Genomic DNA, 25,816 nt, shown 5'->3' with positions numbered 1-25,816 from the left:
ACGGCCCACTTGGTCATCCTGTCCGAGACCTCACGTTTTGTGAGTATCTGTCGTAAGGGCTGATCAGTCATGACTACAATGCTGTGGGTCTGGAAGTAAGGTCGGAACCTCCGGGCGGCGTGTACCAGGGCAAGAACCAATTTTTCCGTCGGCGTGTACCGCGTCTCCGGCCCCTGTAAAGCCCGGCTAACATAGTATATGGACCTCTGAGCCCCCCTGTCCTCCCGCACCAAAATCGAGCTAACGGTCTCGTTGCAAGCAGATAAGTATAGGAACAGGGTATCTCCCTGTTCCGGGGCGGTCAGAGCAGGCAGTTCAGCCAGGTGTGCTTTTAGGATCCGAAAGAAGGGTAACCCCCTCACCGCGGAGCGCGAGAGGAATCTATTCAGGGCGGTCATCTTTCCCGTAAGCCGTTGGACCTCCTTGACGTTTCTCGGAAGGGCTATATCCACGATGGTCCGGAACTTATCCGGGTTGACCCGAATCCCCTCTCGGGAGATCGGGAAGTCCAGGAACTTTCCCGACCTAACCCCGAAAGTACATTTCTTCGGGTTCAACCGAATCCGGCTCTCCCATAGAATGTTCAGGATTTCACTCAGGTCGGGAACGAGCTGCTGGTCGGTTCAGCTCTTGACGATCATGTCGTCCACGTAGACCTCCATACTCCTGCCGATCTGAACCTGGAAGAGTTTGTTGACCAAGCGCTGGTAGGTAGCTCCAGCGTTTTTCAATCCAAACGGCATTGTCCGGTAACAGTATGTCCCTTCCTCAGTGATGAAGGAAGTCTTTTCCCGATCTTTCTCGGCCATTTCTATCTGGTGGTATCACTTGAAAGCATCCAAGAAGTACAAAACGTCAAAACCCACAGTAGAGTCTACTAACCTGTCGATCCTTAGCAAGGGGAAGCAATCCTTTAGGCAGGCCTTGTTAAGATCTATGAAGTCCACGCACATCCTCTAGGACTGGTCCTCCTTCTTCACCAGGATCGGGTTGGCTAGTCAGGTCGGGTAGTATACCTTCAGGATAATCCTGGATTCCAACAGCTTGCCGACCTCCTTCTTGATCACCTCATTCCTTTCTGGGGTGAAACTTCTCTTCTTCTGATTCACTAGCTTGAAGCAGGGATCTACGTTAAGGTGATGGACGGCCAGATCAGTTGGAATCCCGGGCATGTCCTCCACCGTCCACGCGAAGACCTGGGAGTATTCCCATAACAGGGCCTTCAAACCCTCCTTCTCCTCAAAATGTAGCGATGCGCCAATACGAAGGACCTAGTCAGGCCTATCTTCCCTCAGGGGGAACTCCTCGACCTCGTCTTGGGTACTCAACTGCCGGGTCTCCTCCCCTGGAATGTAAGGCACCAAGGTGGTCGTCTGGGCGACCACCTCTCCTGTCCCCGAAGTATGGCCAAGTAGCAAGCTCTGACCACTTTTGGATCGCCACGTACCTCGGCTATTCCTCCCGGAGTGGGGAATTTGACGCTGAGGTGGAGCGAAAAGGGAATAGCTCGGAGGGCGTTCAAAGCAGGCCGACCCAGGAACACGTTGTACGGCGATTGTTGTTTGACTACCACGAAATTGACAGGGATGGTCCGGCATTTGGGAGCCTGCCCTACCGTGACCATCAGGGTGATCATTCCCTTCGGGTTGACGGGTGGTCCGGTGAAACCCACCAGGGGTGTCCGAACTGGAGTCAATTGTCTGTCCTCCAGGCCGAGCTCTTTGAACACCCGGTGGAACAGGATGTCCACCGCACTCCCTTGGTCGACGTACATTTTTTTCACCCGATAGTTACTGGTAACGACGTCTATCACGACAGGCTCGTGGTTCCCGGACGCCAGGGGAACCGCATCCCTGGACCCGAAGGTGATCTCCTCGTCCATGCGCAAGCGATTCAGGGAGTCATCCCCCTCGGGGGGAGGTCGCCTGTTTTTTCCGAGCTGTGTGGCTATCCCCCCCGTGGAATCCCCACCGATAGTATTTATCACCCCCGTTAGATTCTGGGTGTTCTGGTCGGGGGAGCTATCCCGAGGAGCGTCACGCCCATCAGAGCGATCGCGACGCTGGCTCTTGCCCCTGTCTCCGCGGTAGGTGCGTCCCGACTCCGGGCCTGGCCGACCTTGCCGCACGAATCGTCCCAGGAAACCGCGCTGAATCAGATCCTCGATCTCTCTCCGCAAGGTCCAGCACCCCTCTGTATCATGCCAACGTCCCGGTGGAAGGCACAGTACCGGTCCTGGTTTCGTTTGTTCCGAGGCGTCCCCATCTTAGGCGGCCGTTCTCCCAGGCTCTCCGCCTCCGTGACGACTAGGATCTGGATTCGGGGCCGAGTCAGGAGGGTTAAGCCTTTTTCCGGAGGCATTGGCGGAGCTGGGGGTTTCTCCTTCGAAAGCCAGTCAAAGACGTTTTTCTTGGTCGGGCCATCCTTGCTCTCAGGTGGATTTCCCCGTCCTCTCCGAACTCTGAGCTCCCGATCTGACTTTCTCTTCAAGCGGGCCGCCTCCTCAGCATTAGCGGCAGCGTGCGCCTTGGTCCAGAACTCCTCCAGGTCTCTGGGAGGCTTCTCGGCCAGCTTGTAGAAGAGCTCCTCTGCCCTGAACCCGTTCATGAAGGCGGTCATGACCACCTTTTCGTCCATGTCCCTCATCTGCAGGCTTTTCGTGTTGAAGCGGGTCATGAAATTCCTCAGTGACTCCTCTGGCTTCTGCCTGATCGCCATTAGGTGAGTCGCGTTCTTCGAATAAGTTTTCGAAAATACGAACTGGGCGACGAACTGCCTAGCCAGTTCGGAGAAGCTTCGGATGGACCCCGGTGCCAGGTCCTGGAACCAGAGCCGAGCCTTTCCCTTCAGGAACATGAGAAAGGTTTTGCAGCGGATCTCATCCGCAGCGGTTTGGAGATGCATGTGCGTCAGGAAGACCGAGAGGTGGTCTTACGGGCCTGTCGAAGCATCATATAGCTCTATGTTCGGGATCTTGAATCTCCGGGGTAACGGGTAGTCCTCTATTCCCCGGGTAAAGGGCGAGATTGTGTAGTTGTCCTCGTACAACTGCGGCTGCAAGATCTGCTCGAGTTCGTCTCGAACAGGCTTTCACGGGGGAAGGTTGCGCGGCCGGCTCTTGATAGATCGGTCGGGGGAGCGTTCAGGCTGGTTCCGCGTAGGCTTCTGCGGGGAGGGGTTTATCGGTCTGCTCCCCGCAGATCGGTCGCGGGAGTACCTCTCGCTATCCCCGACCATCGAGGCTCGGGAGCGAGGGGGAGTCCGTGGCCGTTTCCTTCTGCGGGGCTGGTCCTGTGACTCATCCTCCGAGGGGTCAGGGGGTGATTCTTTCTCCTTCCCCTTCGTCTTGTAGGTCTGCGCGACCCCGGCTTCGCCCCCCCTCCTTCGCCTGCCGGATGATGTCTTCCAGCATGGGGAGGTTCTCCGACACAAACTAAAGGATCTGTTGTCTCCATTCCCCTGAAAGGGTTGAGCCCCCGGCATCCCGATCTGCCTCGGTCTCCCTTCGCCGGGACCCCTCGCCAGCTCCAGGATCGGTGTTCTCTACGGTCCGCTTGGAACGCGTTCTCGCCATCAGCACGACTTCGACTACCTTTCGTTTCCCACAGACGGCGCCAACTGAAGAAGCGTTGAGCTTCCCCGGACCGAACTGACCTGATGAGTTCGGCGTGTTGAGGAGGAGAGCGTGTCCCAAGCCTGCAAAGCAAACAAGAGAGTGGCCTAATAGGGGAGCCCCGAGGTTGTCCCCGAGAGCACTCCGACGGTCAAGTTAGTTTTCTGGTGAGTGAAGTTCACGGAAAGTAAAACAGTCGGGCGTAATTGGCCAATAGTGAGCGTACCTTGCGTAGTTGGTGTGCGTTACCATTTATACCTGCTCTAGAGTCCGACCTCCGTACGTTTCGGGATTTACCCGGTATAGTCTCAATCTCGCGCTGAAGGGGATTCTCCCCGCCCTCTGCGGGACGGTTCTCTGGAGCCATTCGGAGCCCTAGTGGTAGTGTGTCCCAGGACGGTTGTCAGGGGCTTAAGATCCAAACCCAACTCTGCCCTTCCTGGGCTGCCATGTGTCCAGGCCCAGAACGGGGCCTCTACAAAGTACAAATCTTTTTGTCTTTCATTCTTTTACTTGTATATTTTTTGTGGAGCTCTAACTTCCTATGCATACAAATATCTCTAGTGCCTGAAAAAAAAAAGACCTTTTCATTTACACGGCAATAGGCCCAAAAGCCAGTCTCTCCTAAAAACAAAAAACAAAAACAAAAAGACACTTCATCCCATGTAGATCAGTTGCACTTTGCTCTCTGATCAAACAAATTATGTTAAGACATGAATGATTCAGAATACATTTTGGCTGGATTTGTAAGGGTAAACTCTGTGTTATTTTGTATTAAACAAAAGTTCTCATGGTTAATTATTTATTTGGAGCTAACAACGGCGTGTTCCTCCCTTGTCAATAATACTGTCAAAAGCCAATAAATAGAACAAATAAACTGATAAATTTACCCTCTACTCAGGCGAATTTCTTAGTATATTGTCGATTTTGAAAAAGTTTACAAAATTGGGGGTATTCGGGGTGTAGTGTTGGGTAAGGGGTCGCCGCAAATGGGATTTGAGTCTACTGATAAAAATTCTTTTAATTTTCATTTATTTTACTGTCATGTTTTTGGGTCAGTTTTTTGTAAAAAAAAAAAAAAAAAAAAAAACATCTTGGCCGCGAAGGAATGTTCCTAATTGCAATTGAGGCGGCGAAGCTTTTGTTTTTTGTTATTTTTTTCCATTTTTTTTGAAGCATTCTTCCTACCTTTTTATTATTTCATATATAATTTTTAATAAGTTATTTATTACTTCATATGTAATTTTTAATAAGTGTCGCCGCTCATTCTAATTTATTTTTTTACTCCTATCTGTTATTATTTCATATGTAATTTTTAATAAATTACTTAACGTTTAATAAAGGCAGCGCGACCAAGTTTTTCCCTGCCATTTTTCATAACCCTTAAATAGGTGTAATTAGAATTTTACGTTTTACATGAAATACTAATTTCAAATTACAATGTAATACATTTTAAATTAAAATTCTTAAATCATATTACTAAAATTCTATTATAAACCAAAATTATCAAAAATTCAAAATATGATATTAGAATAATGAGAAATTTATAAATTAACATGATAATTGAATATGCTATTAAATTACTAATAAAATTTACTTAAGTCATATTTTTAAGTTTTATAATATTATTATTGCAATCAATAATGATAAATAATACAATATTTACAGAATGTAATAATTACTATATAAACTTAAATAATAATAAATTAGGCATAATTAGAGTTTAGAATTTAAATAATTGGTATGGTGTTAAAAATATTGTAAAATTTACCTAAGTCATATTTTTAAAATTTTTAATGATAATGCTAAATTGAATAATAATAAATAATGCAACATTAAACAATATTTATAGAATGTAATAATTAGCAATAAAATGAGAGTTTTGATAATTATTTCACCCATCAATGCACCTCTTGCCCTTATCTCGCAGAGTGGTAGAACAATCACATTTCTAATGAATTCTCTTATGTGGTAGGTCTCGTCCTAATTGTAATCGTTCGGACCTCCGAGGTAGTGCATGAACTTGTTCAGGTGTTTGATCATCGTCATCATCAACGGAGGGATCGAATACCGGAGTTTGACCGCATCTAGGACAAGAACCATGTATAGACGCTTTAAAAGAAGCACTAATGGGAACACTGTCGTCGTCCTTATGCAAAGCAGGTGAGAAACCAGTCGAGATCCCTATAAAATGGTGCATTTGATCAAGATTATCCTGAAACTGAATTTCTGGACACATCGTTATATCAATCATTGTAGACGACGATGCAGCTGCAGACGTATAACCAAATACGGGTATGGGAGTAGGTGTGTCACTGAAATGACCTCCAAAAGCTGGCACAGTTGGAGGTGTGAAGAAAGCTTCATTATGAGAAAAGTGTATGCCAACAGGTGGATCGTAACCGGATAGTGATGAAGTCTGCATTATATCTTCGTCCGGAACATAAACAGCATGCGTAGAGGTGCTTCCTCTGCGACGTCTAACTGCTTGTTTCCTACCACGGGCTTCCCTAGGTAGATGCTCGACAGGCATCTGAAAAGTGGCAGCAGAAGAGGCAGATTGACTAATAAATTGACGAACAAATGGACCAGCTACTGTTTTATGTCCTAGATTCAGGTATTGTAATGCGCCAAATGCCTTCTCACGAATGGCTATTAGTCCCGGATGAGCACACTGCGTTGGATTTTCAGGATCAAGATACATCTCACAGATCGAACCAATCCGAGACATCGAATCAACCTAAAAAAAAAGAAATTTGTATATTATAGTCATATTATATGTTAAGAAATAAACATGCAATGTGATTTAATTACATAAAAAGAAAAAGGGTTTAATAATTTACCAAATAGTCAAACTGTCCCCCATCTAGCCGATGAGTATCATCTACTGCTTGTCGTGAAACAGGAGGTGCTATATAGCGTACAGTAATGTTCTGGTACCATACAATGTACTCATCTGAAGGTATTAATGGATCGCTGCGATATCCACTAACAACCGATTGAGCATGACGTTCCCAATATTGCACCCAATGACTATGGTACTGGGCCCAATCCTTTCCGGAACAGTCTGAGTGACCTAAAGAATGTAATTTCTTATCCGTGTTTGTATCGACGGAGGCAGGTATCGGTTGAAATAACCCAAATTGTCGTAGTACCCATTATGGAAAGTGAAATTCCACAACCTCCCAATATATCAATGGAACTACTGACCGCCATATGTGCTGTCCGGCTGAGCAATAAGCGGGGAGCTGTGCAATAAGGTCGGTAGAATATGGCTCCCAGATAAACTATGACAATAAATTAGTTCAAGTAAGTGCGATTATAAATACATATTCAGAGTTTGCTATCAAAATTGTATATTAGTTTGAGTACCTCGTCGGCTTCCATCTTCATGAGTGCATCACAAAATAATGAGACGACATGCGATGGCACATATCTAGTTGTATGTTCTCCTGCCCAACGACCACCTTTGGGAAAATTATCGCCTTGTACAGCAGGAAACAAAACGGTCGGACAAATCCTGGGCATCCTCTCCCATGCCCATAACTATAAAAAAATATAAAAATTTTCACTAAAAAATCACTATTAAATGAAATATGGACGTGCAATGATTCCAAAATTGGTACTGCAAAAGCATGTGCGGGCCAGCTGTTCAGCTTGTGGTTGCGTAAGATGCTTTACAGAGACGGGAATATAAACAGGCAAGTGTGGCGCTGCCCCAACTAAAATTACTCAAAGCCTCTAGGTCTCGTAAGTAATCCAACCAGTGGCAACTTACAACATTTCCACACGTGTCGGCAAATAATTGCCCAGCAAATAAGATCAAAATGTAGCATCGAACATGCTGTCGAACTAATTCCTCCGGTGCATCATCTGGAAGAGGCTCGTATAAAAAGTCAACTATTGGAACAAGTTTTAACCTTCCATTTTTAAAGTGTCGTGTCTCAGGTCTAAAACCTAGAAGCTCCTCGATCAATTGCTTCTTGTGTGCAACATTTCTATTTCGATCAATAAGTGTCACTGGTAATCCGTCGACACGTAGACCCTATAATACCTACACGTCCTGTAAAGTGACTGTGGCCTCACCAATAGGAAGATGAAATGTGTGGGTCTCCTGCCTCCATCGCTCAATAAGCGCTGTGATCAATTTCAAAATACCCTGCCTGTACGATCCCTCAAAAACCTATTACACGAAGGTAATTTGCTATCCGAGGATTCAACTGATTTCGTACCAAATCCCAAAAAAAACCATCAGCTCGTTTTATATCGAGCTGACTCTCTTACCCTAAAAACACGGCCTTCGATCGATGTATATCCTGCAAATATAATACGCCATCTTTGTGCGGACCCTATATAGGATCGAGCGTTTGTCTAGGCCAATGTGACATGTTTAGGATAATCTGCACAATCAAATATTTATTAATAGTCAACACATAGTCTCAATTTTATTAAATTGTATGTCAGCAATAGACATATAGTCAAAAACTCCAGCAAATAACTAACATAATACATAAATAACTACAACACAACCTTTAACTAAATTTTCATTCCATTCAAGATTTTACACATGAAAATGACTAGAATAAGGGCAATTGGAGGCGTTGTGGCCTGTCTGTGAACAGTGACTACAACGACGAGGCTCATCGGGACATCGACGATCCATTTGGTTATATATTCTTGCAATGGCCTTAGGATCGGGTCTCTTTTGTTTAATTCTTCCTACATCATAGTTAAGTCGCAACTCCGAAGAGATCCAATAAGCTGAATCCGGTAGAGGTTGAAACTGTCCTTGAAGCGAAGATTGCCATGCTGAAAATATGTGCACGTGACCTACCAAATGGTACGGATTTGTACCCGACCTATAACAAGCTGCAAATACGTTCGAGCATGGAAATCTAAGCTCAGCCCACTTGCCACATGTACATGTGCCATTCCCAAACTGAATAATCTGCGCATTGCCACCTTTTCTATTATCACGTCGACCAATAGTAACGGAATAAATTCCGCCTCTATGATCATATACTTGGACTGAGTGTGTCCTTGCTTTTAGTTCATTTTCCAAAAATGGCTTCCATATTTCTTTCGGAAAAGCATACATGGTGTTGAAGGCCAATTTCCGCTTAGACATAAAGAGTTCAACAATTTGATTAAAAGTGAATTGTACGCATGCTGTTATTGGTAATAATCGAGCATTGCGCAATACATTGTTGAAGCACTCAGCTACGTTCGTCGATGTGTGGCCCCACTGATATCCCCCATCCTTGCATAATGTCCACTGTTCCGGTTTCATAGAACCACCATTCAACCATTTATACGCCTCTTCATTTAACAACCATATTTGTTCCATAAATGCCTCATATTTTTGGCTTGATTTGCTGCACCGGCAGCCCACATAAGATCCTTCAATCTGGACAATGATAATTAATCGATGATTAAACTCATATTTAGTAGGTATTCATGCTATGTATTCCGAATGTAATATTCAAAAATATATATACCTTTGATTTCGAAATTTTTGGGTAAAGTTGCTCTGCACGTGTACTAAACAGTATCGGTGCACGACCAACGGTTCTTTCCTCTCCGGTAAAGTATTCATAGCATGTGTTATGCCTTTGTGCCTATCCGAAATAACGCAGATATTTTCCACCTCACGGCACACATGACGTCGCAAATGCAACATGAATCATGTCCAACTCCGATTTGTCTCTTCGTCTACAAGTTCGAATGCAAGTAGCCACTGCCGATTGGAAGCATCAAAACCAACAGCAACCAATAATTTTGCTTTGTATGTACCCTTCATAAATGTGCCGTCAACACAAATAACTGGCTTAAGGTGTCGAAATGACTCGATTACCGGTCCAAATGCCTAAAACACGTAATGAAAGATGATGCATCCAGTACTACTTTGCGGATGGTGCTCCCACTCAACAACTGTTCCAGGATTGGCTTTAACCAATTCCTGCATGTACATAGGGAGCGCAGCTATAGAAGTTGGCCAATCACCATACACAATATCAATCGCACGTTGCCTAGCATACCATGCTTTTTTGTACGAAACATCCATATCAAAAGCACGTTTAATGCTCGTTTGTATTTCTTTGATGGCATATAACGGACCATTCTGGACGTGATGTATTATGTACTCGGCTATGAGTTCCGAACTCAACTGTCGGTGGTCATTGGAATTCGAAACTCACACATACTTGTGTTCCTTCACAAATGTTACAATTTTCCACATGTTATGTGTGCATCTTAGAGTGGCTCTTAGCTGCCAATTGCATGGAAGCGAAGCACTATGGGACTTGCAGCGGACATACCAAGTCATCGATTTACTTTCTCGCACTTTGAACTCTCTGTTGTGTTTGATCGACCAAAGTTTGACAGCTCTCTGCACGTCGTTCTTTGTTTCAAAAACCATTCCCAATCTAAGCTCCTTTGTCCGCTCATCCCACACATTGTACTCCGCCGAAACTCCTTTCTTAAATGGATCAAAATTCAGTGAGGCTTGCACACCTTCAAGATCATTTAGTTGGGCTGGTATATGATATGAGGTCGATGGACCGACAGCCGATTGAACCGGTGGATTGTCAGATTCTTCATCTATTTGATCCTGCTCATCATCGTCCGAATCATCACCGTCTGGTTCTGGTTCCGTGTCTTGATCAACATTAACTCCTTCACTATCTGGTATGGTCGATAGAATTGTCGGATTGAAAATTTCCGTTTGAGGCAACTCATCAAAAGAACGATTTATCATCCTTGCACTTTGAGTTACCTCAGTACAAAACATACTGTTTGACTCCTTTTCAAAATCATTCTCGAGTAATGATGTTTGTCCACCCTCATGGTCACTTTGAATATGATAGGTTCGTGGCTCTACTTCTATATATATCTCACATGCCGTGTGTGGTGACATCGACTTCATATGATATAGTGTATCAATGTCATCCTCGCATTCCAATTGTACTCCAGCAAATATGTTTTGGCCAACAGCATTTCTAAACCATAGATTCAACTTGCAAATATTCTGATCTAATTGCATGTAGGTGTACACTCTATCCACCAATTCATCATAACTTATTCGATGTTTCACTAAAACAGCTTTTTTACACCATGGAGGTTCATATGCGAATGATCCTCCGGTCTCGTTTATTCTGCCTCCTCAATAAAATTGAAACACCAATGCAAGATCCATCGACATTTTTTCCTTAATCTTACGAATATTTTTATGTCAACTTATTTCTTTTAACAACTTATCATAATTACAAATATTAATGCAATAAACGTTTTCATTGGTAATAGCACCACTAATAAAATAATCATCAATATCAAATAAATAAATAAAAATAAATTTATCAAACAAATAGTATTATTCACATTATTAGAGTAATGATTTTCTTTAATTAATCATAAGTATTATTAGACCATGCTTGTAGTACTGTAACTTATATTTTTAAAACTATTAGTATTACTTATTGTTTATTATTCATATTAATATTACTAAACTATAGATTACTAGTACTGGTATTATTAATGTATCAATTAATATCTCACTATCTCATATTGTATTATTGTTATTTTTACTATATAATTTTAAACACTCAGTATTTATTATTTATTATTTATTATTTATTATTTATTACTTACTATTTATTATTAACTATTAACTATTTATCATTTACCATTTATTATTTACCGTTTACTATTTACTATTTACCCTTTACTATTTACCATTTACCATTTACATTATCAGTTACTTTTTACTATTTACTATTTATCATTTACTATTTACTACTTACCACTTATTATTTACAATTTATTATTTATTATTTACTATTTACTATTTAACATTTATCATTTATCTTTTATCACTTACTATTAACTATTTACTATTTAACATCTACCATTATTTACCTTTTATTCATCATTCGCCTAAACGACTACTGCATCGATAAAATTAATTCTAAAATCCGTCAATAAATAATCTTTAAAAAACTTCTTTAGTAACCATAAAGGCTAACCTTATCATTTGACTGTTAAATAATCTTAAATGTAAATATTAATTCACCTGCCAACGATTATTAAATGTTAAAAACTATCACCGTTTATTCATCTGACCTTTAATATCCATAAATAATCATTTAATAATATATCTTACTATTAATATTCATTATTAATTCACCTAAAAGACTTGTAGGCAAACCATAAATAAATCATAAATAAAAGACTACTGCAAACCATAAATAAAAGACTACTGCAAACTATAAATAAATATCTCATTCCAAAATTAAATAAATGTAAAGTATCATAATATTTAGAACTTAACATAACTGCAAATATAATACAAATATTATTAACAAAATTATTAAATAAACTAACCTGGTCAGTGATATGTCGTTTCTTTACAAAATTTCTTTCCGATCCACCCCTCAAATTGTAACGTTGCTTTCCTGAATCATCGTCTTAATCGATCAGTTATTCTCGAAAATTTAGGAGAAATATAAGATGAGGACCACCAGAAAGGGAAAGCTAAGAAAAATTTGTGAAAACGATGAAGAAGAAGATGAGGACCACACCAGAAAAAGAAAGAAAGCGAAGGAAGTGTGTTTTCTCAAGTGAATATATAGAGAAGAGAGAAATGTTAAGGTTGTCCGTAAAGATGGGGCAGAATAGCTATTGTCGGCAAACAAATAATTGTAGTACTGCATTGACTACAAATTGTTTTTGACTAAATACTTAACTTTGATTAGTTTAGTTTAAAAAAAAATTAGTGCATGGCCGTTGGCCTTTTTTATCCAATGACAACCATTGGATATGTTGGGTTGATGGGGTTGACGGTGAAAAAACTGTCGCGGGTGAACATTTCCCTTCCTGACCATCATGAACTCCAACGCCAAGCATTTTTATAATCTGTCCTCCAATTGGCAGCATTTTTCTGGATGCAGTTTTGACAGCATTGGTGGTTTCTGTAGCTTCCCCAGCTTCATCTTGCCCCAGCACCACACCTGCAAAAGAAATTAAAAAAAAATCTTAGAAGGAAATTAGCTAGTAATGGATGGTAATTGAGTTGTACTAGTAATTAATACTCTAATTGAATTTAAAGACAAACTAACAATTCAATTAGGTTAAATGCATTAAATCTCCGTGAACTTTCACCTTAGTTGCACTTGACCCCCTAAACTTCTCTAATAGGCACTTTTTGTGCCACCCATCCCCCCAAAAAAATGTCCTTGCAATAATTTTTTTACTCTCTCATGATACCATTTCCTTCCTTTCATATTAGATGATACGAATAATTTGAATACTATATGAAATATGCTTAGAGAGACAAAGAGAGAGAGACTATTGTGTTAATTATGACTGTATGCAAATGATAAAACAAAATAAGTACGAGAGACTAACTAGATGCAAGGAGCACAAGAACAACGAAGAAAGAATAATTAAAAGCCGTTTGATGTGAGATCCTGAGTGCATAAACTTTTGCACACATGCGTATATATATGGTGCTGAATGAAACGGTAGATGTAACCCCTTAGGGAGTGCCTATAGAAACACTTTAGGAGTAAACTATAATTAGATATATAGTTTGTGGGGTTTTTTTGTGCATTTAATCCATTTTATTAGACAAAATACCTCAAGGGGTTTATGTGGAAAAGTGCTAAATCACAGAAGTAAAGTGTATTTTACCCTAAATTGAATTATATGGTCATATAACCTGAAACATTAGGACTATTTATTCTACGGTATTGTCAATTTAAACCAAGCCAATGAGTCTTTTGGCTAAACATGCTTCCTCCTTGAGATAAATTACGGATGCATATTTTATGTCATTCTCTCCACTATATAATTTTGAGCTTTGAAATTCCTCCAATTGATGGGTGGATTTCAAATCCAAATCCCTCATCCAAACAGATCCTAAGAAAATCTTTCCTACTTCACCCATCGTTTTGTTATGGCATTTTTGCAGGCCAAATGATTGTACAAATATGGTCATACAATTGCGAACGAAGTACCATGCCCTCGATCCTTATTTCTTAATGCTCTTGAGTTCCATGCCTCCTTTTAGTTTCTTGAACATTGGAATTAATCAATAGGGTCATCAATCAAGTAATTGTAAAGTTTTAATTTGACTCTTGAGCTCTTCCTTTACGCTTTTTTTCTTAATTAGACTTAGAGTCTCACTTGAAGAATTGAAGTACAAATCTTTTTGTTTTTTATTCTTTTACTTATATATTTTTTGTGGAGCTCTAACTTCCTATGTATTCACATATCTCTAGTGCCTGAAATTGCTGCTATTTCACACAAAAAATTATTGAAAAAAAAAACTTTTCATTTACACGGCAATAGGACCAAAAACCAGTCTCTCCAAAAAAAAAAAAAAAAAAAAGGCACTTCGTGCCATGTAGATCTGTTGCACTTTGCTATCTGGTCAAACAAATTATGTTAAGACTTGAATGATTCGGAATACATTTTGGCTGGATTTGTAAGGGTAAACATTGTGTTATTTTGTATTAAACAAAAGTTCTCATGGTTTAATTATTTATTGGGTTAATTTCACATACCTCCCCTAAGTTTTTTACAATTGTAGAAAGCTCCCCTCAAGTTCTAAAAATTGCACCTACCTCACCTATTTTCACTATTTAAGTAACATTTTAGGCACAAAAGGCTATACTTTTTCTGAAAATTCCTATAATGCCCTTAAGTTATAATTCACAACAAAAATGTAAAGGAAAAAAATGGTTCACAATCTCTGTTTCTTTTATCTTACTTGCTATGACTAATACCTACCCATCAACATCTAAATCACCATTAAATAAACATTTATCTTTGTTCTAATGTTCCTCTTTTATCTAAAAATTTTTTATGCTAACCATTGTACCAACTATAAACACTACATCAGATACTCAAAAGTTTTCCTACAATCTCATATCAATATAATAGTTTGCTTAATACACAACAATATTCATTAATATCCCTAAATTTTAATTCCATGGCTGCCACTTTTTTAATACAAAATAATCTAAACCATTACTACTAATATCAATATCCAATATATTCCATTGGCACAGAGTTCAAAATCAATCAAATTCTCTATATAGGAATAATATCAATAATTGTAAATCAACAATAGAAACAAAATGCAGTTATAAATATATACCAAGGACACTTTTTTTTATGGCAAGATATAAATATATACCAATGTAGTTATAATAATGCAGTTATAAATATATACCAAGATATGTACATATTTGGTTTGGTGTATATGATAATTTTATTAGTAGTGACAGTACACATTTGGTTGATAATAATAAATAAATGAGTTTAAAAGGAAAATGGATGTAGGAGAAAGAGGATAGGTAGTTAAATGGAAAAAGCTATAGTTTGAACTATTGGTTGATAATAGATGAGAGAGCTTTAATATTTGATAGAGTTTTTCAATGAGTTGACAATTAATGAAGGGCATTGTTGTCTTTTTATTATATCAAGGGAGGTTTCTATAATTATGTAAATTTCAAGGGAGCCGAGTGAAATTATTAAAAATCTCAAGGGAGGTTTCTAAAATTATCCCTTATTTATTTAGAGCTAACAATGGCATGTGCATCACTGGACTCTTCAAAGTTTCTTTTGATCGAAGTAAAATAGTCTTGTCAAATATAAATTAAGTTATTAAAATGGGCTAAAGGGCCTTGTGGGTTAATTTTAGGGTTAATTACATTTGTCTCCGTTAAGGTTTGACCAATCAATGAACCAAATCTTGAGGTATTACTAAATTACATTTGCCTCCCTTGTCAATAATACTGTCAAGAGCCAACAAATAGAACAAATAAAATGACAAATTTACCCTCTACTCACAACAATAAATAAAATTCACAAAAAAAAAAAAGAAAAGTTGCAAAAATAAAAATTGAGAGAGTTTAATGGAGAAAACATAAAGATAATTGAACAAAATAAATCTTTATCCCAATACCTAAACTTTTGATAGATAAATGAAAATATAACTATGGAAATTGTAGAAAATAATAAAAAGGAAGTTCATATACAAAAGAAAAATTAATCAAAAACTTAACATACAAAGAAAAATTAGTCTGACTTGAAACTCATTGCATGAAAAACAAAAACAAGTAAACTCGTTATTAGATACAGGAAAGAATAAAAAAAATTAACAAAGAAAAAGATTTCCTGTTGTCCATAGGTGCATCGTACTCCTCAAAACCTTAATTCCTCCTGTTCTCATCTTCAAGTTATCACTCATCTCTAACACACTCCAATTCCAAACTATTGCAAATTCATTCATCTTTTAACACCATAACCTACGTTCTCTATCCTCTCCCCTAAAAATCCACAAAAAATAGACATATAATTGCCGTGTACGAAACCAAATCGTGGCAACCCAATTCTTTGTACACATTCAAGAGAAGCAAAGCTGGCAAGACAGAAACAAGAAGTCAGCAAAATTTGATACCGGGAAAGCCACAAAAATCACATGCAAAACCATATCCCATCTTAGCCATGAGCAATGCACAGAATCTCTTCTCCACCTCCTCATAAACAAGGTTCGTCATTCAAATCTCATGTCGAGAGGACAATCATTTGGACTCAAGATTTGGTTTTGGTAGTTAAATTGCAAGATCTATATTTTGATAGGTATTGCAATTCGTTTTTTTTATTTTTCTTTCTTTTTCCTACTTTTGATTGAATCTAAGGCTGACAATTTGTGAAGAAATAGTGTTTTAATAGAAGAAGAGGAAGGAAAAGAAGAAGAAGAAGAAGAGCAAGGAGTATTTTTGATAAGCAACCAGTGAGTGTGTGCCCATTTAATTCCACTCTACACGAACAACGAACTATTGTGCAACTAACAATTTTGCAACTCTGTTGGTTTCAATCGCTAAGGAAGAGAAGAGTCAAAGACTTAAATGGGAATAAGCTTGTGAGAAGTTTAGGACATTCACTGACTTTTTCGTTTAATATCAAGCAGTCAACGTTTGTTGACTAACGATGGGGGCTTTTGTTAAGCTTTTGTGAATTCGAAGGGTTCTTCAGTAGTTTTGGTCTTCGAAGGCATTTTTTGTGTTTTATGATTTGCTAATTTAGAAAGCTTGAAGGGGACACCACACCAGATTTAGCTATTAATCCTTGTAGCTTTGGTTTTTGTACACTGAAATTTTGAGACTTAAAAAACGAAAAAAAGAAAAGAAAAATTAAAGTAAGACATTAAGATTGTATTAGAGGAAATACTAAAAGAGTAAATTTTATATACACGGACAGAGTATACTAGTTGATGTTTATTTTATTTTATTTTATGCTAATTTAGAAGGATAGGAAGGGACACCACACCAGCTTTAGCAAATAATCCCTATAGCAGGTCCAGTAGTATTCTGGACTCCAAATGCACCGCGCCAAAACCCCTACTTTGCCTGATCTAGCAAGCAGTGATTTTAATGGTAGCGACTCTACGGTAATGGAAGACCAAAAAGTCTTCAATTACCACTCCAGAGAAAATTGGACACTTTTGTAGTCTTGATTATTCACCAAGCCACAAAATCAAAGAAAAGGTATTCGTAACTTTCTCTGCACAACTCTCTCTCTCTCTCTCGACAGTTTTCTCAGACCCATCCTCACCGCCCTGCACTTGTAGGCTCTACTCCAACATAGGTTAATTATATTGGAGCCAAGCTAGAGATGGTTGAGTTTTCTTGTTCTCCTTCTTGTTTTTCTTTTTCCTTCTGATTTCGCTGGTTATTGACTGGATTCTATATGAGATGGTTGAGGGTTTCTGGATTTTTGGTTGATTTTCTGTCGTTCTGGTGGGATGCTGGGTATTCATGGTGAATTGGAATTTTTGAGTAGCAATTGGCGGTGGGTTTTCCGATTTATACAAACTTGAACAAAACTTAGTTTGTTGAATTTCAATTGACATTTGCTCATTTTGATGGAGACGATTTGTAGTATTTGAGATAATTTTGTGATGTTTTGGGGACTAGTATGGGTTCTAATGTCATAGGCTGTGGTTGCTGGCTGGTGCTTGGTGATGGTTTGGCTCCAGGGATCAGCCTATCCCATTACGAAGCAAGAAAAAAAATTGAAGAAAAAATGGAAATCCATTACAGTAATAAAAAGAAGGGTAAAATACATTTTACTCTCCTGTGGTTTAACGATTTTTCATATAACCTACCTATAGTCTCAAAAGTTATATATATAACTCCCTTATAGTTGGAACTAAAGTGTCAAACAGACCCATGAAAATATCGAAATTATTCTTGTTTAAAAATTAAAATAATTGAAATGATCAAAATACATAAGTATAACATGCACGACATTTTAATATCATATAGTTTTATAATTACGCTTTACATGGAAAGAAAGAAATAAGAGAACACTTCAGAATACCACTACACCAGCTGACAAAATAGTTGCTGATATCAACAATGACTGTTATTTCATGGCCAAGAGCTCCTCGCACCAAAGAAAATTGGCAACTAGTTTTGGAATGGGGTTTGCCCCAATCTTGTTTGTAGGATTAGACTCTTTAGCATGTAGTAGTAGTACTAGTCATGGTTTTCATTTTCTTTACATGATTAATGAATTATACAGTGTAGTTACACTTGTGACGTACATGTATATGGAGACTTCTGACTCTCCTTTGTAAAGCTTTCCTGCATATCGATAAAGACCAAACATTTGCCTAAAAAAAATGATTCTAGGATATTAAATATTTTTTTTTGTGTAGTAAACATGCTTATATACGATGTTTTAGATTTCAAAGACACTGCTATGAAGAACTTAATTTCAGGTGCAAAATGTTATTTTTACTTGCAGATTTCCTGTCTGAAGTTGAAGCTGAGGAGTCAATTAAAAAGTACACCAAGCCCTCTAGAAAACTCCTTCAGGACGAAATGCTTATTGAAATATTTGGGATTAAGGATGGCCATGGAGAAAATTCATGTGCCCATACCCATTAACGCTGTTTTGAGAACATTTGTTGTTCTGGTTGTGTGTGTGGGAGATATAGTTTACGGTGTAATGGCACCTGCTGAACACAGATCCACTGCAATTGCTGGATTTCTTGTCCAGCAAAGTCCTCCTGCTGTTGAAGCTGCTTGTAAAACCTGATGTCGTCATGATCTATTTTTTGTATTGTGTAAATCTCTTATTGTGGATACAACATTTCTCCTCTAGATTTTTTCATTGTCAGCAACAGGTTGTTTCATTCTTAAAGTAACTTTAAGACAAAGTTGTCTTTTTCTTTTCTGTATTATTTTCTAAAATTCTTAAGTAATTTCACTATCAACAAGCACGCAACAAAGCAGTAGCTGCCCTAACATTTGGACCCATTCTACCAGCGTCTCCCCGCGCGTGCGCAAACACACACACACACACATATATGCTTATACTATATAAGATTGAGTTTTGGTTAAAGAATAGGTTGAATTTCAATCGCATAGGTGGGGGTTTTTTGGGAATGTGAAATGTTGTGTATTAGTTTAAAAGGTTTAGGTACAACTTAAGGAAGCATATATTTGGGTATGTTTACTGAAATGACCCCATTTTAATACATTTAAAGTTATCATTAATGAGCCATCTAGGTATTGATAGAATGTGTAATTAGTGTGCAACCGTTTTTGCATTTTGTACAACCCATATATGCTTGTGTGTTGGTATAATTATCGGAATATCCCTTAGCTACCAATAATTCCCCTTTTCACCGTAGATAACCGTTTGAGATGTTACTTTGTCTGAAACGTTTGAATGGCAATTGGATTTAGGAAATGATCCAACGATTTCTCTATCAATGGTAGGAACCCATTTCTCTATTATTTATAATCTGCATTTATGAGCCACAAACGTTGGTCGGTTTATCCCCTCTCAGATTCAGGAGTTAAGTTTTCTCTTTTTACCTTTGTCTATAACGATTTGCTTCATCGTTTTCTCTTCCATCCGAGCTCAACTCTGAAATTACCTATTATTTTGTCATTAATTACATCCAATTCAATTGCCAAACCGATGGTATGTTAATGCATAAACGATTGATTATCAGTTTCTCCCTGTTCGCATTCTAGGATTGGGATAATTCTACCTGACTTCAAACTAATCAACTCAGAATACTCTTCAATCTCAGTTACTCCTGGTGGTTCAGAGTGAGGTTAGATTTCATTCCCACCCCAATTTTTCAGTTCCTTCCTTAATTTTATCGATGTGTTCTTAGTACCTACAACTAGCGACTCTTATCGCGTTGCTTAACTCCAATTGGTCTGGGTTGGTTATAATCTTATAGGTTTGGAGTAACAGCAAGTAAGAGCTCTCGGTGGGGATTCTAGAATAAGGTTAGCTTTCTGTGTTGCTCTGCCTTTCTGCATTATCAACGACTTTCAATTTGACACAGAGTTATTATAATGCTGTGTGAATTGATTGATTATATCGTTTATTTTTTCATACTAAGTTTTATTTCTTCTCATAATGTACTATTATTTGTTCAACAAAAAAACCTCATTCCCCACAGGTACAAAACATCGTGCGGGCATTCCCCCCTAGTGTGTGTGTGTGTGTGTGTGTGTATGAGCTTTTTTTGAGGTATAACAGTTTTTAACATGAAACGATATTTTCTTATCATAAATTAAACAAAGAGAATAAGAAGAAAAACTGCTGATCTTATTGTGAGTCACCCACAAAAGTTTTTAGTCCCAGAATGTTTAAGTGATATTTTTGAGTACTTTTCAAGAGCTCTTGAGGTTAGGTCCCCCCCCCCTCTCTCAAGAGTCTTGTATCTTTAATTTTAATTAGTTAATAAAATAAAATTTATTTAAAAAATAAAAATGAAATGTTTTTGGGAGATGTATAACTTTAGATCAGAGACATACGTGAGTAGGGCTGCAAACGAATCGAGCCGCTCGCGAGCGGCTCGAGTCGAGCTTAGAATATTAAGCTCGTTAGCTTGCGAGCCGGCTCGCGAGCCTGAGTATATATATATATATATTTTTTTTTTTATTTAATAATAAAATTACGTATATTATATATATATTTTTTAATTTTTTTATTTTCATAGTAAAATTACGTATATATCCTTAATATTTTATTATTTATTAAGAAAAAAAGATTATTTTATTTATTTTTTTATTTTTTTCGAGCTCGAGCTCGGCTCGACTTGATTCGAGTCGAGCTCGAGCTTGGTAAAATTTAGTCGAGACCCGGCTCGATTAGCTCAAAGCTCGACTCGACTCGACTCGTTTGCAGCCCTATACGTGAGTACTCCATTTTGAACCCCGATTAAGCCATTATCAAAAAGTAGTAGTAAAGTATTACGAGTTGGAAAAAATATAGTTTTGGTCCCTGATGTTTAGCTACTTTGCAGTTTTAGTTTTTAAAATTTTGTTAAAAACAAATTTGATTCTCAATGTTTAGTATATGTGTAGTTTTAGTCCGTAAAATTTTAGCAATAGTAAATCTGGTCCCCAATATTACAAATTGGAAGCATTATTTAGGACAATTGATGGATTTTTTTTCAAATATTGACGGAATTAATCATGACAATCACATGTTTGCTGAATTAAATTTCTTAAAAAAGAAGCAAAATAACTAGTAATCTTGAACAATAAGAATAACTTACATGATAGAACGTTAGTAACTAATTATTAAAGAATATATATGAAAAACTAAGTATTATGATTTGTTGATTAAAGGTAATAGGATTCGAATATGAAAATGGATTCTAGATCGATGAATTGAATGCTTCGAAACCTTAGTTAATTAATTTGGACATAAGCAATTAGTACTTATTATTGTTATTTAAAGTTAGCCACTATTTTGATTCTTTATTTTGAAATTTAATTTAATGGACACATGATTAGACATGACTACATTTTGTTAGTATTTGAGAAAAATTCTTCAAATGTTTTAAATCTGCTTTAAATTGGATACACTGGGTACCAGATTTGTTCTTATCAAAACTTTAAGGACTAAGACTATACATATACTAAACACTAACGGCCAAATTTACTTTTGCTAAAATTTTAAAGACTAAAACTGTACAGATATTAAACATTAAGGACTAAAACTGCATTTTCCTCAAAACTCGACTTCAAGAACATAATATAAAAAGTATTCTGGTTTTACTTTTTTTTTGAAAAAAAAATAAGAAACTGTATAAAGCAGCGATAAACGAAATAGGAAGGCCATATGTTTCACGAAGGTGTCCTTCGAAAAAATGCAATTTTCGTTTTCAACTGTAGTTTTCATATTGTACGTGGTACCATCAAGGTTTGTAAAATCGGGATCCCACGTCGAATCGATTTTAATTTCACAGAATCGGATAGTAGGATCGTAAAATCCCACAAAAAACTCTTAAATTTTAATAATCGTAAGATCCAGATCGCAATTTTAACAACCTTTGGTACCATGCTAGGCAGATAAACCAAAAAGTAAATGGACAAGTAGAGAATAAAACATCAAAGCCCCAGTGCCTCGTGTTTTTCGTCCCATCGCAATAATGACTTCACGAGTCTTTTCTACTCGCGAGGAGAAATTATCATGCTTATCGATCTTCACATGCTTCGCGAGGAGTAAAAGTCTTCCTGCCAAAGTAATTTTGCTCCAAAGGTCAACAAACGCAGTCCCTTTCAAATTGACTTGCCATTCCAAATCAATTTTTAACTTGTGACTAGATTCATACAAAAAATTTATCAAAATATAGAAAATATTGGACCAAAAAAATTGAGTTGATTGAGAACTAAAAAAGAGTATTTTATAAATTTCTCCAACTATAGATTTCTTTATAATTTTGAAAAAACAACTTTACCTTCTTTTTCTTAACCTCTTTTGACAAACTATTACTAAAATTTATTTCAAAAATATTATCCAAATCACACCTTTTGAGATAGTATTCCATTTTTGCTACTCATTCAGATCTTCTTTTCATCAGTACTAAGAGTGTACAAAATTTAAGCCTTTTACCATTACTAAATTCCTTGTTTATCATGGCAACTCAAAAAATAATGTACGTACCTTCACAAATAATTTTTTCCTCCCCTACTTGAATTTCTTGGCCTTCTTGATTTATGGCTCAATTATTGACGGAATCTTTTTCTCTAATCACTGCTTAACACAAATAATTTTGACAGGATTTTTTAGACCCCTGTCCAACTAAGATCAATTTTTCTTTAATTGTCAACAAATGATCGAGGATCCCAAGACTAACCTTTTCTTTAGTGGTCCAATTCTCCGATGCGTGAGTATTCTATCTCAAAATGGATTGGAATGAATTTGTTAGCATAAAAAATATGTATCAAAAGACATTGTAATTTTTCAAAGAAAAACAAGAATGATTAAGATAGAGGGGATCGATTTGCCCAAACATATTCGCTTGGGGGGAGTGCCTATAGAAACACTTTAGGAGTAAACTATAACTAGATATATAGTTTGTAGGGTTTTTTTTTTTGCATTTAATCCATTTTATTAGACAAAATACCTCAAGGGGTTATGCGAAAAAGTGCCAAACCACAAGGGGTAAAGTATATTTTTACCCTAAATTTAATTATATGCTCATATAACTTGGAACATTAGGACCATTTAAACCAAGCCAATGAGTCTTTTGGCTAAAAATGCTTCCTCCTTGAGATAAATTAGGAATGCATATTTTATGTCATTCTCTCCACTGTACAATTTTGAGCTTTGAAATTCCTCCAATTGATGGGTGGATTTCAAATCCAAATCCACTCAAATCCCTCATCCAAACAGATCCTAAGGAAATCTTTATCCTATGTAGATCAGTTGCACTATGCTCTCTGATCAAACAAATTATGTTAAGACATGAATGATTCGGAATACATTTTGGCTGGATTTGGAAGGGTAAACTCTGTGTTTATTTTGTATTAAACAAAAGTTCTCATGGTTAATTATTTATTTGGAGCTAACAACGGCATGTTCCTCCCTTGTCAATAATACTGTCAAGAGCCAATAAATAGAACAAATAAAATGATAAATTTACCCTCTACTCACAACAATAAATAAAATTCAACAAAAAGAAGAAAAAGTTGCAAAAATAAAAATCGAGAGAGTTTAATAGAGAGAACATAAAGATAATTGAACAAAATAAATCTTTATCCCAAAGCCTAAACTTTAAAAATTGATAGATAAAAGAAAATATAAGAATGGAAATTGCAGAAAATAATCAAAAGGAAGTTCACGTACAAAAGAAATGGATTTCCGACTGAAAATCCATTTACAATATTTTATTCAACAGCTGGAGATAACATACTACATTAGAAACATGCTTCCATTTATTTATGTAACGGCTAGAACAATTTGCTAATTGTTCCCTTAGATGCTAGCAGCATTTTAGCTTGGAGCTTTAGCTTGGTTCAGCAGTTACCAACACACCTATCCGTAAGCTGCCAGATGCAGATACAGCCAGGACAACAGCCCCATGGATTGCCTGCGCAGGGTTCCCCGAGGGGTGAACATTCCCCTTCCTGACCATCATGAACTCCAACGCCAAGCATTTTTATAATCTGTCCTCCAATTGGCAGCATTTTTCTGGATGCAGTTTTGACAGCATTGGTGGTTTCTGTAGCTTTCCCAGCTTCATCTTGCCCCAGCACCACTACGCCTGCAAAAGAAATTTTTTAAAAAAATCTTAGAAGGAAATTAGCTAGTAATGGATGGTAATTGAGTTCTACTAGTAATTAATACTCTAATTGAATGTAAAGACAAACTAACAATTCAATTGGGTTAAATGCATTAAATCTCCATGAACTTTCACCTTAGTTGCATTTTACCCCCTGAACTTCTCTAATAGGCACTTTTCGTGCCACCCACCCCCCAAAAAAATGTCCTTGCAATAATTTTTTTACTCTCTCATGATACTATTCCCTTCCTTTCATATTAGATGATACGAATAATTTGAATACTTTATGAAATATACTTAGAGAGAGAGAGAGAGAGAGAGAGAGTACTGTGTTAATTATGACTATATGCAAATGATAAAACAAAATAAGTATGAGAGACTAACTAGATGCAAGGAGCACAAGAACAAGGAAGAAAAAATGATTAAAAGCCATTTGGTGTGAGATCCTGAGTGCATAAACATTTGCACACCTGCGTATATATATAGTGCTGAATGAAACGGTAGATGTAACCCCTTGGGTCCACTGGTGTGACCCATTAACTTTTTGAGTTAAAATTATGTGGTCAAAATGATTAATCCAAATTTATTAGTAATTTGAAGGGGTCGAACTTATATTTGATTTAGTTCTTCTTCCGATTTTAAATGTGGGACATCTCATTCAATCCTTCCCCTTAGAAATTTTATGTACTTGCAAAATTCAATGTTTTTAAACTCGGACCGATCAGTGAACCGGAGAGGTGGCCGGTTCGCGGTCCGACCGGTCCGACCGGCCGGATCAAAGGTTCACTTTTTTTTTTTTTTTTTTATAGTGTTAAGTACTAAGCAGGTTTCATTCTACACTTGAACTTTACCAACATAACTTAATTTAAGTTATGATAATAATAAATTTTCTAAAAGTTATACACAAAACATGGAATGATAAATATAATTAAAATATCATAATTCACCACAAGTTTTCATAAATTCATTATAAACATAAATAGATACAATCCAAATGTGCACCAATTATCACAAATAAAAACACAAAAAATAAATAAATTAAATATTGAAATTCTTTTACAACCCTTAAAAAAATCCATAAAAGAGTTCAAGTTAAGACAAACTATTTGAATAGCAAACTTTTATCAGTGGCATGAAAAGCAACCACACCACCTTCACAATTTCATCAACTTAAGCTGAAAAAGTTAAAATTTTATTATAAAAATATAAATATAATTGCTCAAACTAAAAAAAAAACTAAAAATTTTTGAAAAACAAATATACAGTTAAACACATAAAAAATTAATTGCTACTAAACATTACTAATTAACATGTTATATTAAATTCAATGATCCTATACCATTAATTATTTTAAATTCAATTATCAATAGCTTCGATTATGTGCCAACTACCATATTTTTTACCAACCCAATGTTATTATTTGTAATTCCTACCCAATTCCTACACGGATGTGCACTACTTTTGCAAAAATTTCATCCTTAATTAATCGAATAAAAATAAAACAAAAATGAGGGAAACATATGAAAATTGAGGGGAAAAAGAAGAAAATGCAAAAAATCAACTAAAGATAATAATATAGAAAAAAA

General features: G+C 37.2%; 2 protein-coding genes and 2 long non-coding RNA genes across 5 annotated transcripts; 1 reads left to right on the top strand and 3 right to left on the bottom strand.

The window, feature by feature from the left end:
• Positions 1–623: 623 nt before the first annotated feature.
• On the bottom strand, positions 624–1,882 carry LOC140037975 (uncharacterized). Its single transcript, XM_072083163.1, has 3 exons — positions 1,448–1,882; positions 1,017–1,196; positions 624–815 (listed from the first exon to the last, which is right to left on the bottom strand). Exons 1-3 carry the CDS (start codon positions 1,880–1,882, stop codon positions 624–626), a joined length of 807 nt encoding a protein of 268 aa, XP_071939264.1.
• Positions 1,883–2,154: 272 nt separating this feature from the next.
• Positions 2,155–2,904, bottom strand: LOC140037974 (uncharacterized). Its single transcript, XM_072083162.1, has one exon. It carries the CDS (start codon positions 2,902–2,904, stop codon positions 2,155–2,157), a length of 750 nt encoding a protein of 249 aa, XP_071939263.1.
• A 12,820-nt stretch (positions 2,905–15,724) lies between these two features.
• Positions 15,725–18,845, top strand: LOC140037728 (uncharacterized). 2 transcript variants are annotated; one of them, XR_011841727.1, is made up of 2 exons: positions 15,725–16,167; positions 18,405–18,845. It is a non-coding gene; the product is annotated as an uncharacterized lncRNA (long non-coding RNA). The 2 variants fall into 2 exon arrangements; XR_011841726.1 differs by lacking the exon at positions 15,725–16,167 and adding an exon at positions 16,174–17,166.
• A 4,946-nt stretch (positions 18,846–23,791) lies between these two features.
• Positions 23,792–24,682, bottom strand: LOC140037727 (uncharacterized). The gene is made up of 2 exons (XR_011841725.1): positions 24,615–24,682; positions 23,792–24,212 (listed from the first exon to the last, which is right to left on the bottom strand). It is a non-coding gene; the product is annotated as an uncharacterized lncRNA (long non-coding RNA).
• Positions 24,683–25,816: the final 1,134 nt, after the last annotated feature.

This window comes from Coffea arabica, chromosome 3c (assembly GCF_036785885.1).
Source record: "Coffea arabica cultivar ET-39 chromosome 3c, Coffea Arabica ET-39 HiFi, whole genome shotgun sequence".
Classification (NCBI taxonomy): domain Eukaryota; kingdom Viridiplantae; phylum Streptophyta; class Magnoliopsida; order Gentianales; family Rubiaceae; genus Coffea; species Coffea arabica.
Note: the sequence above shows the minus strand (reverse complement) of the source record. Positions and strands in the feature narration are given on the sequence as shown.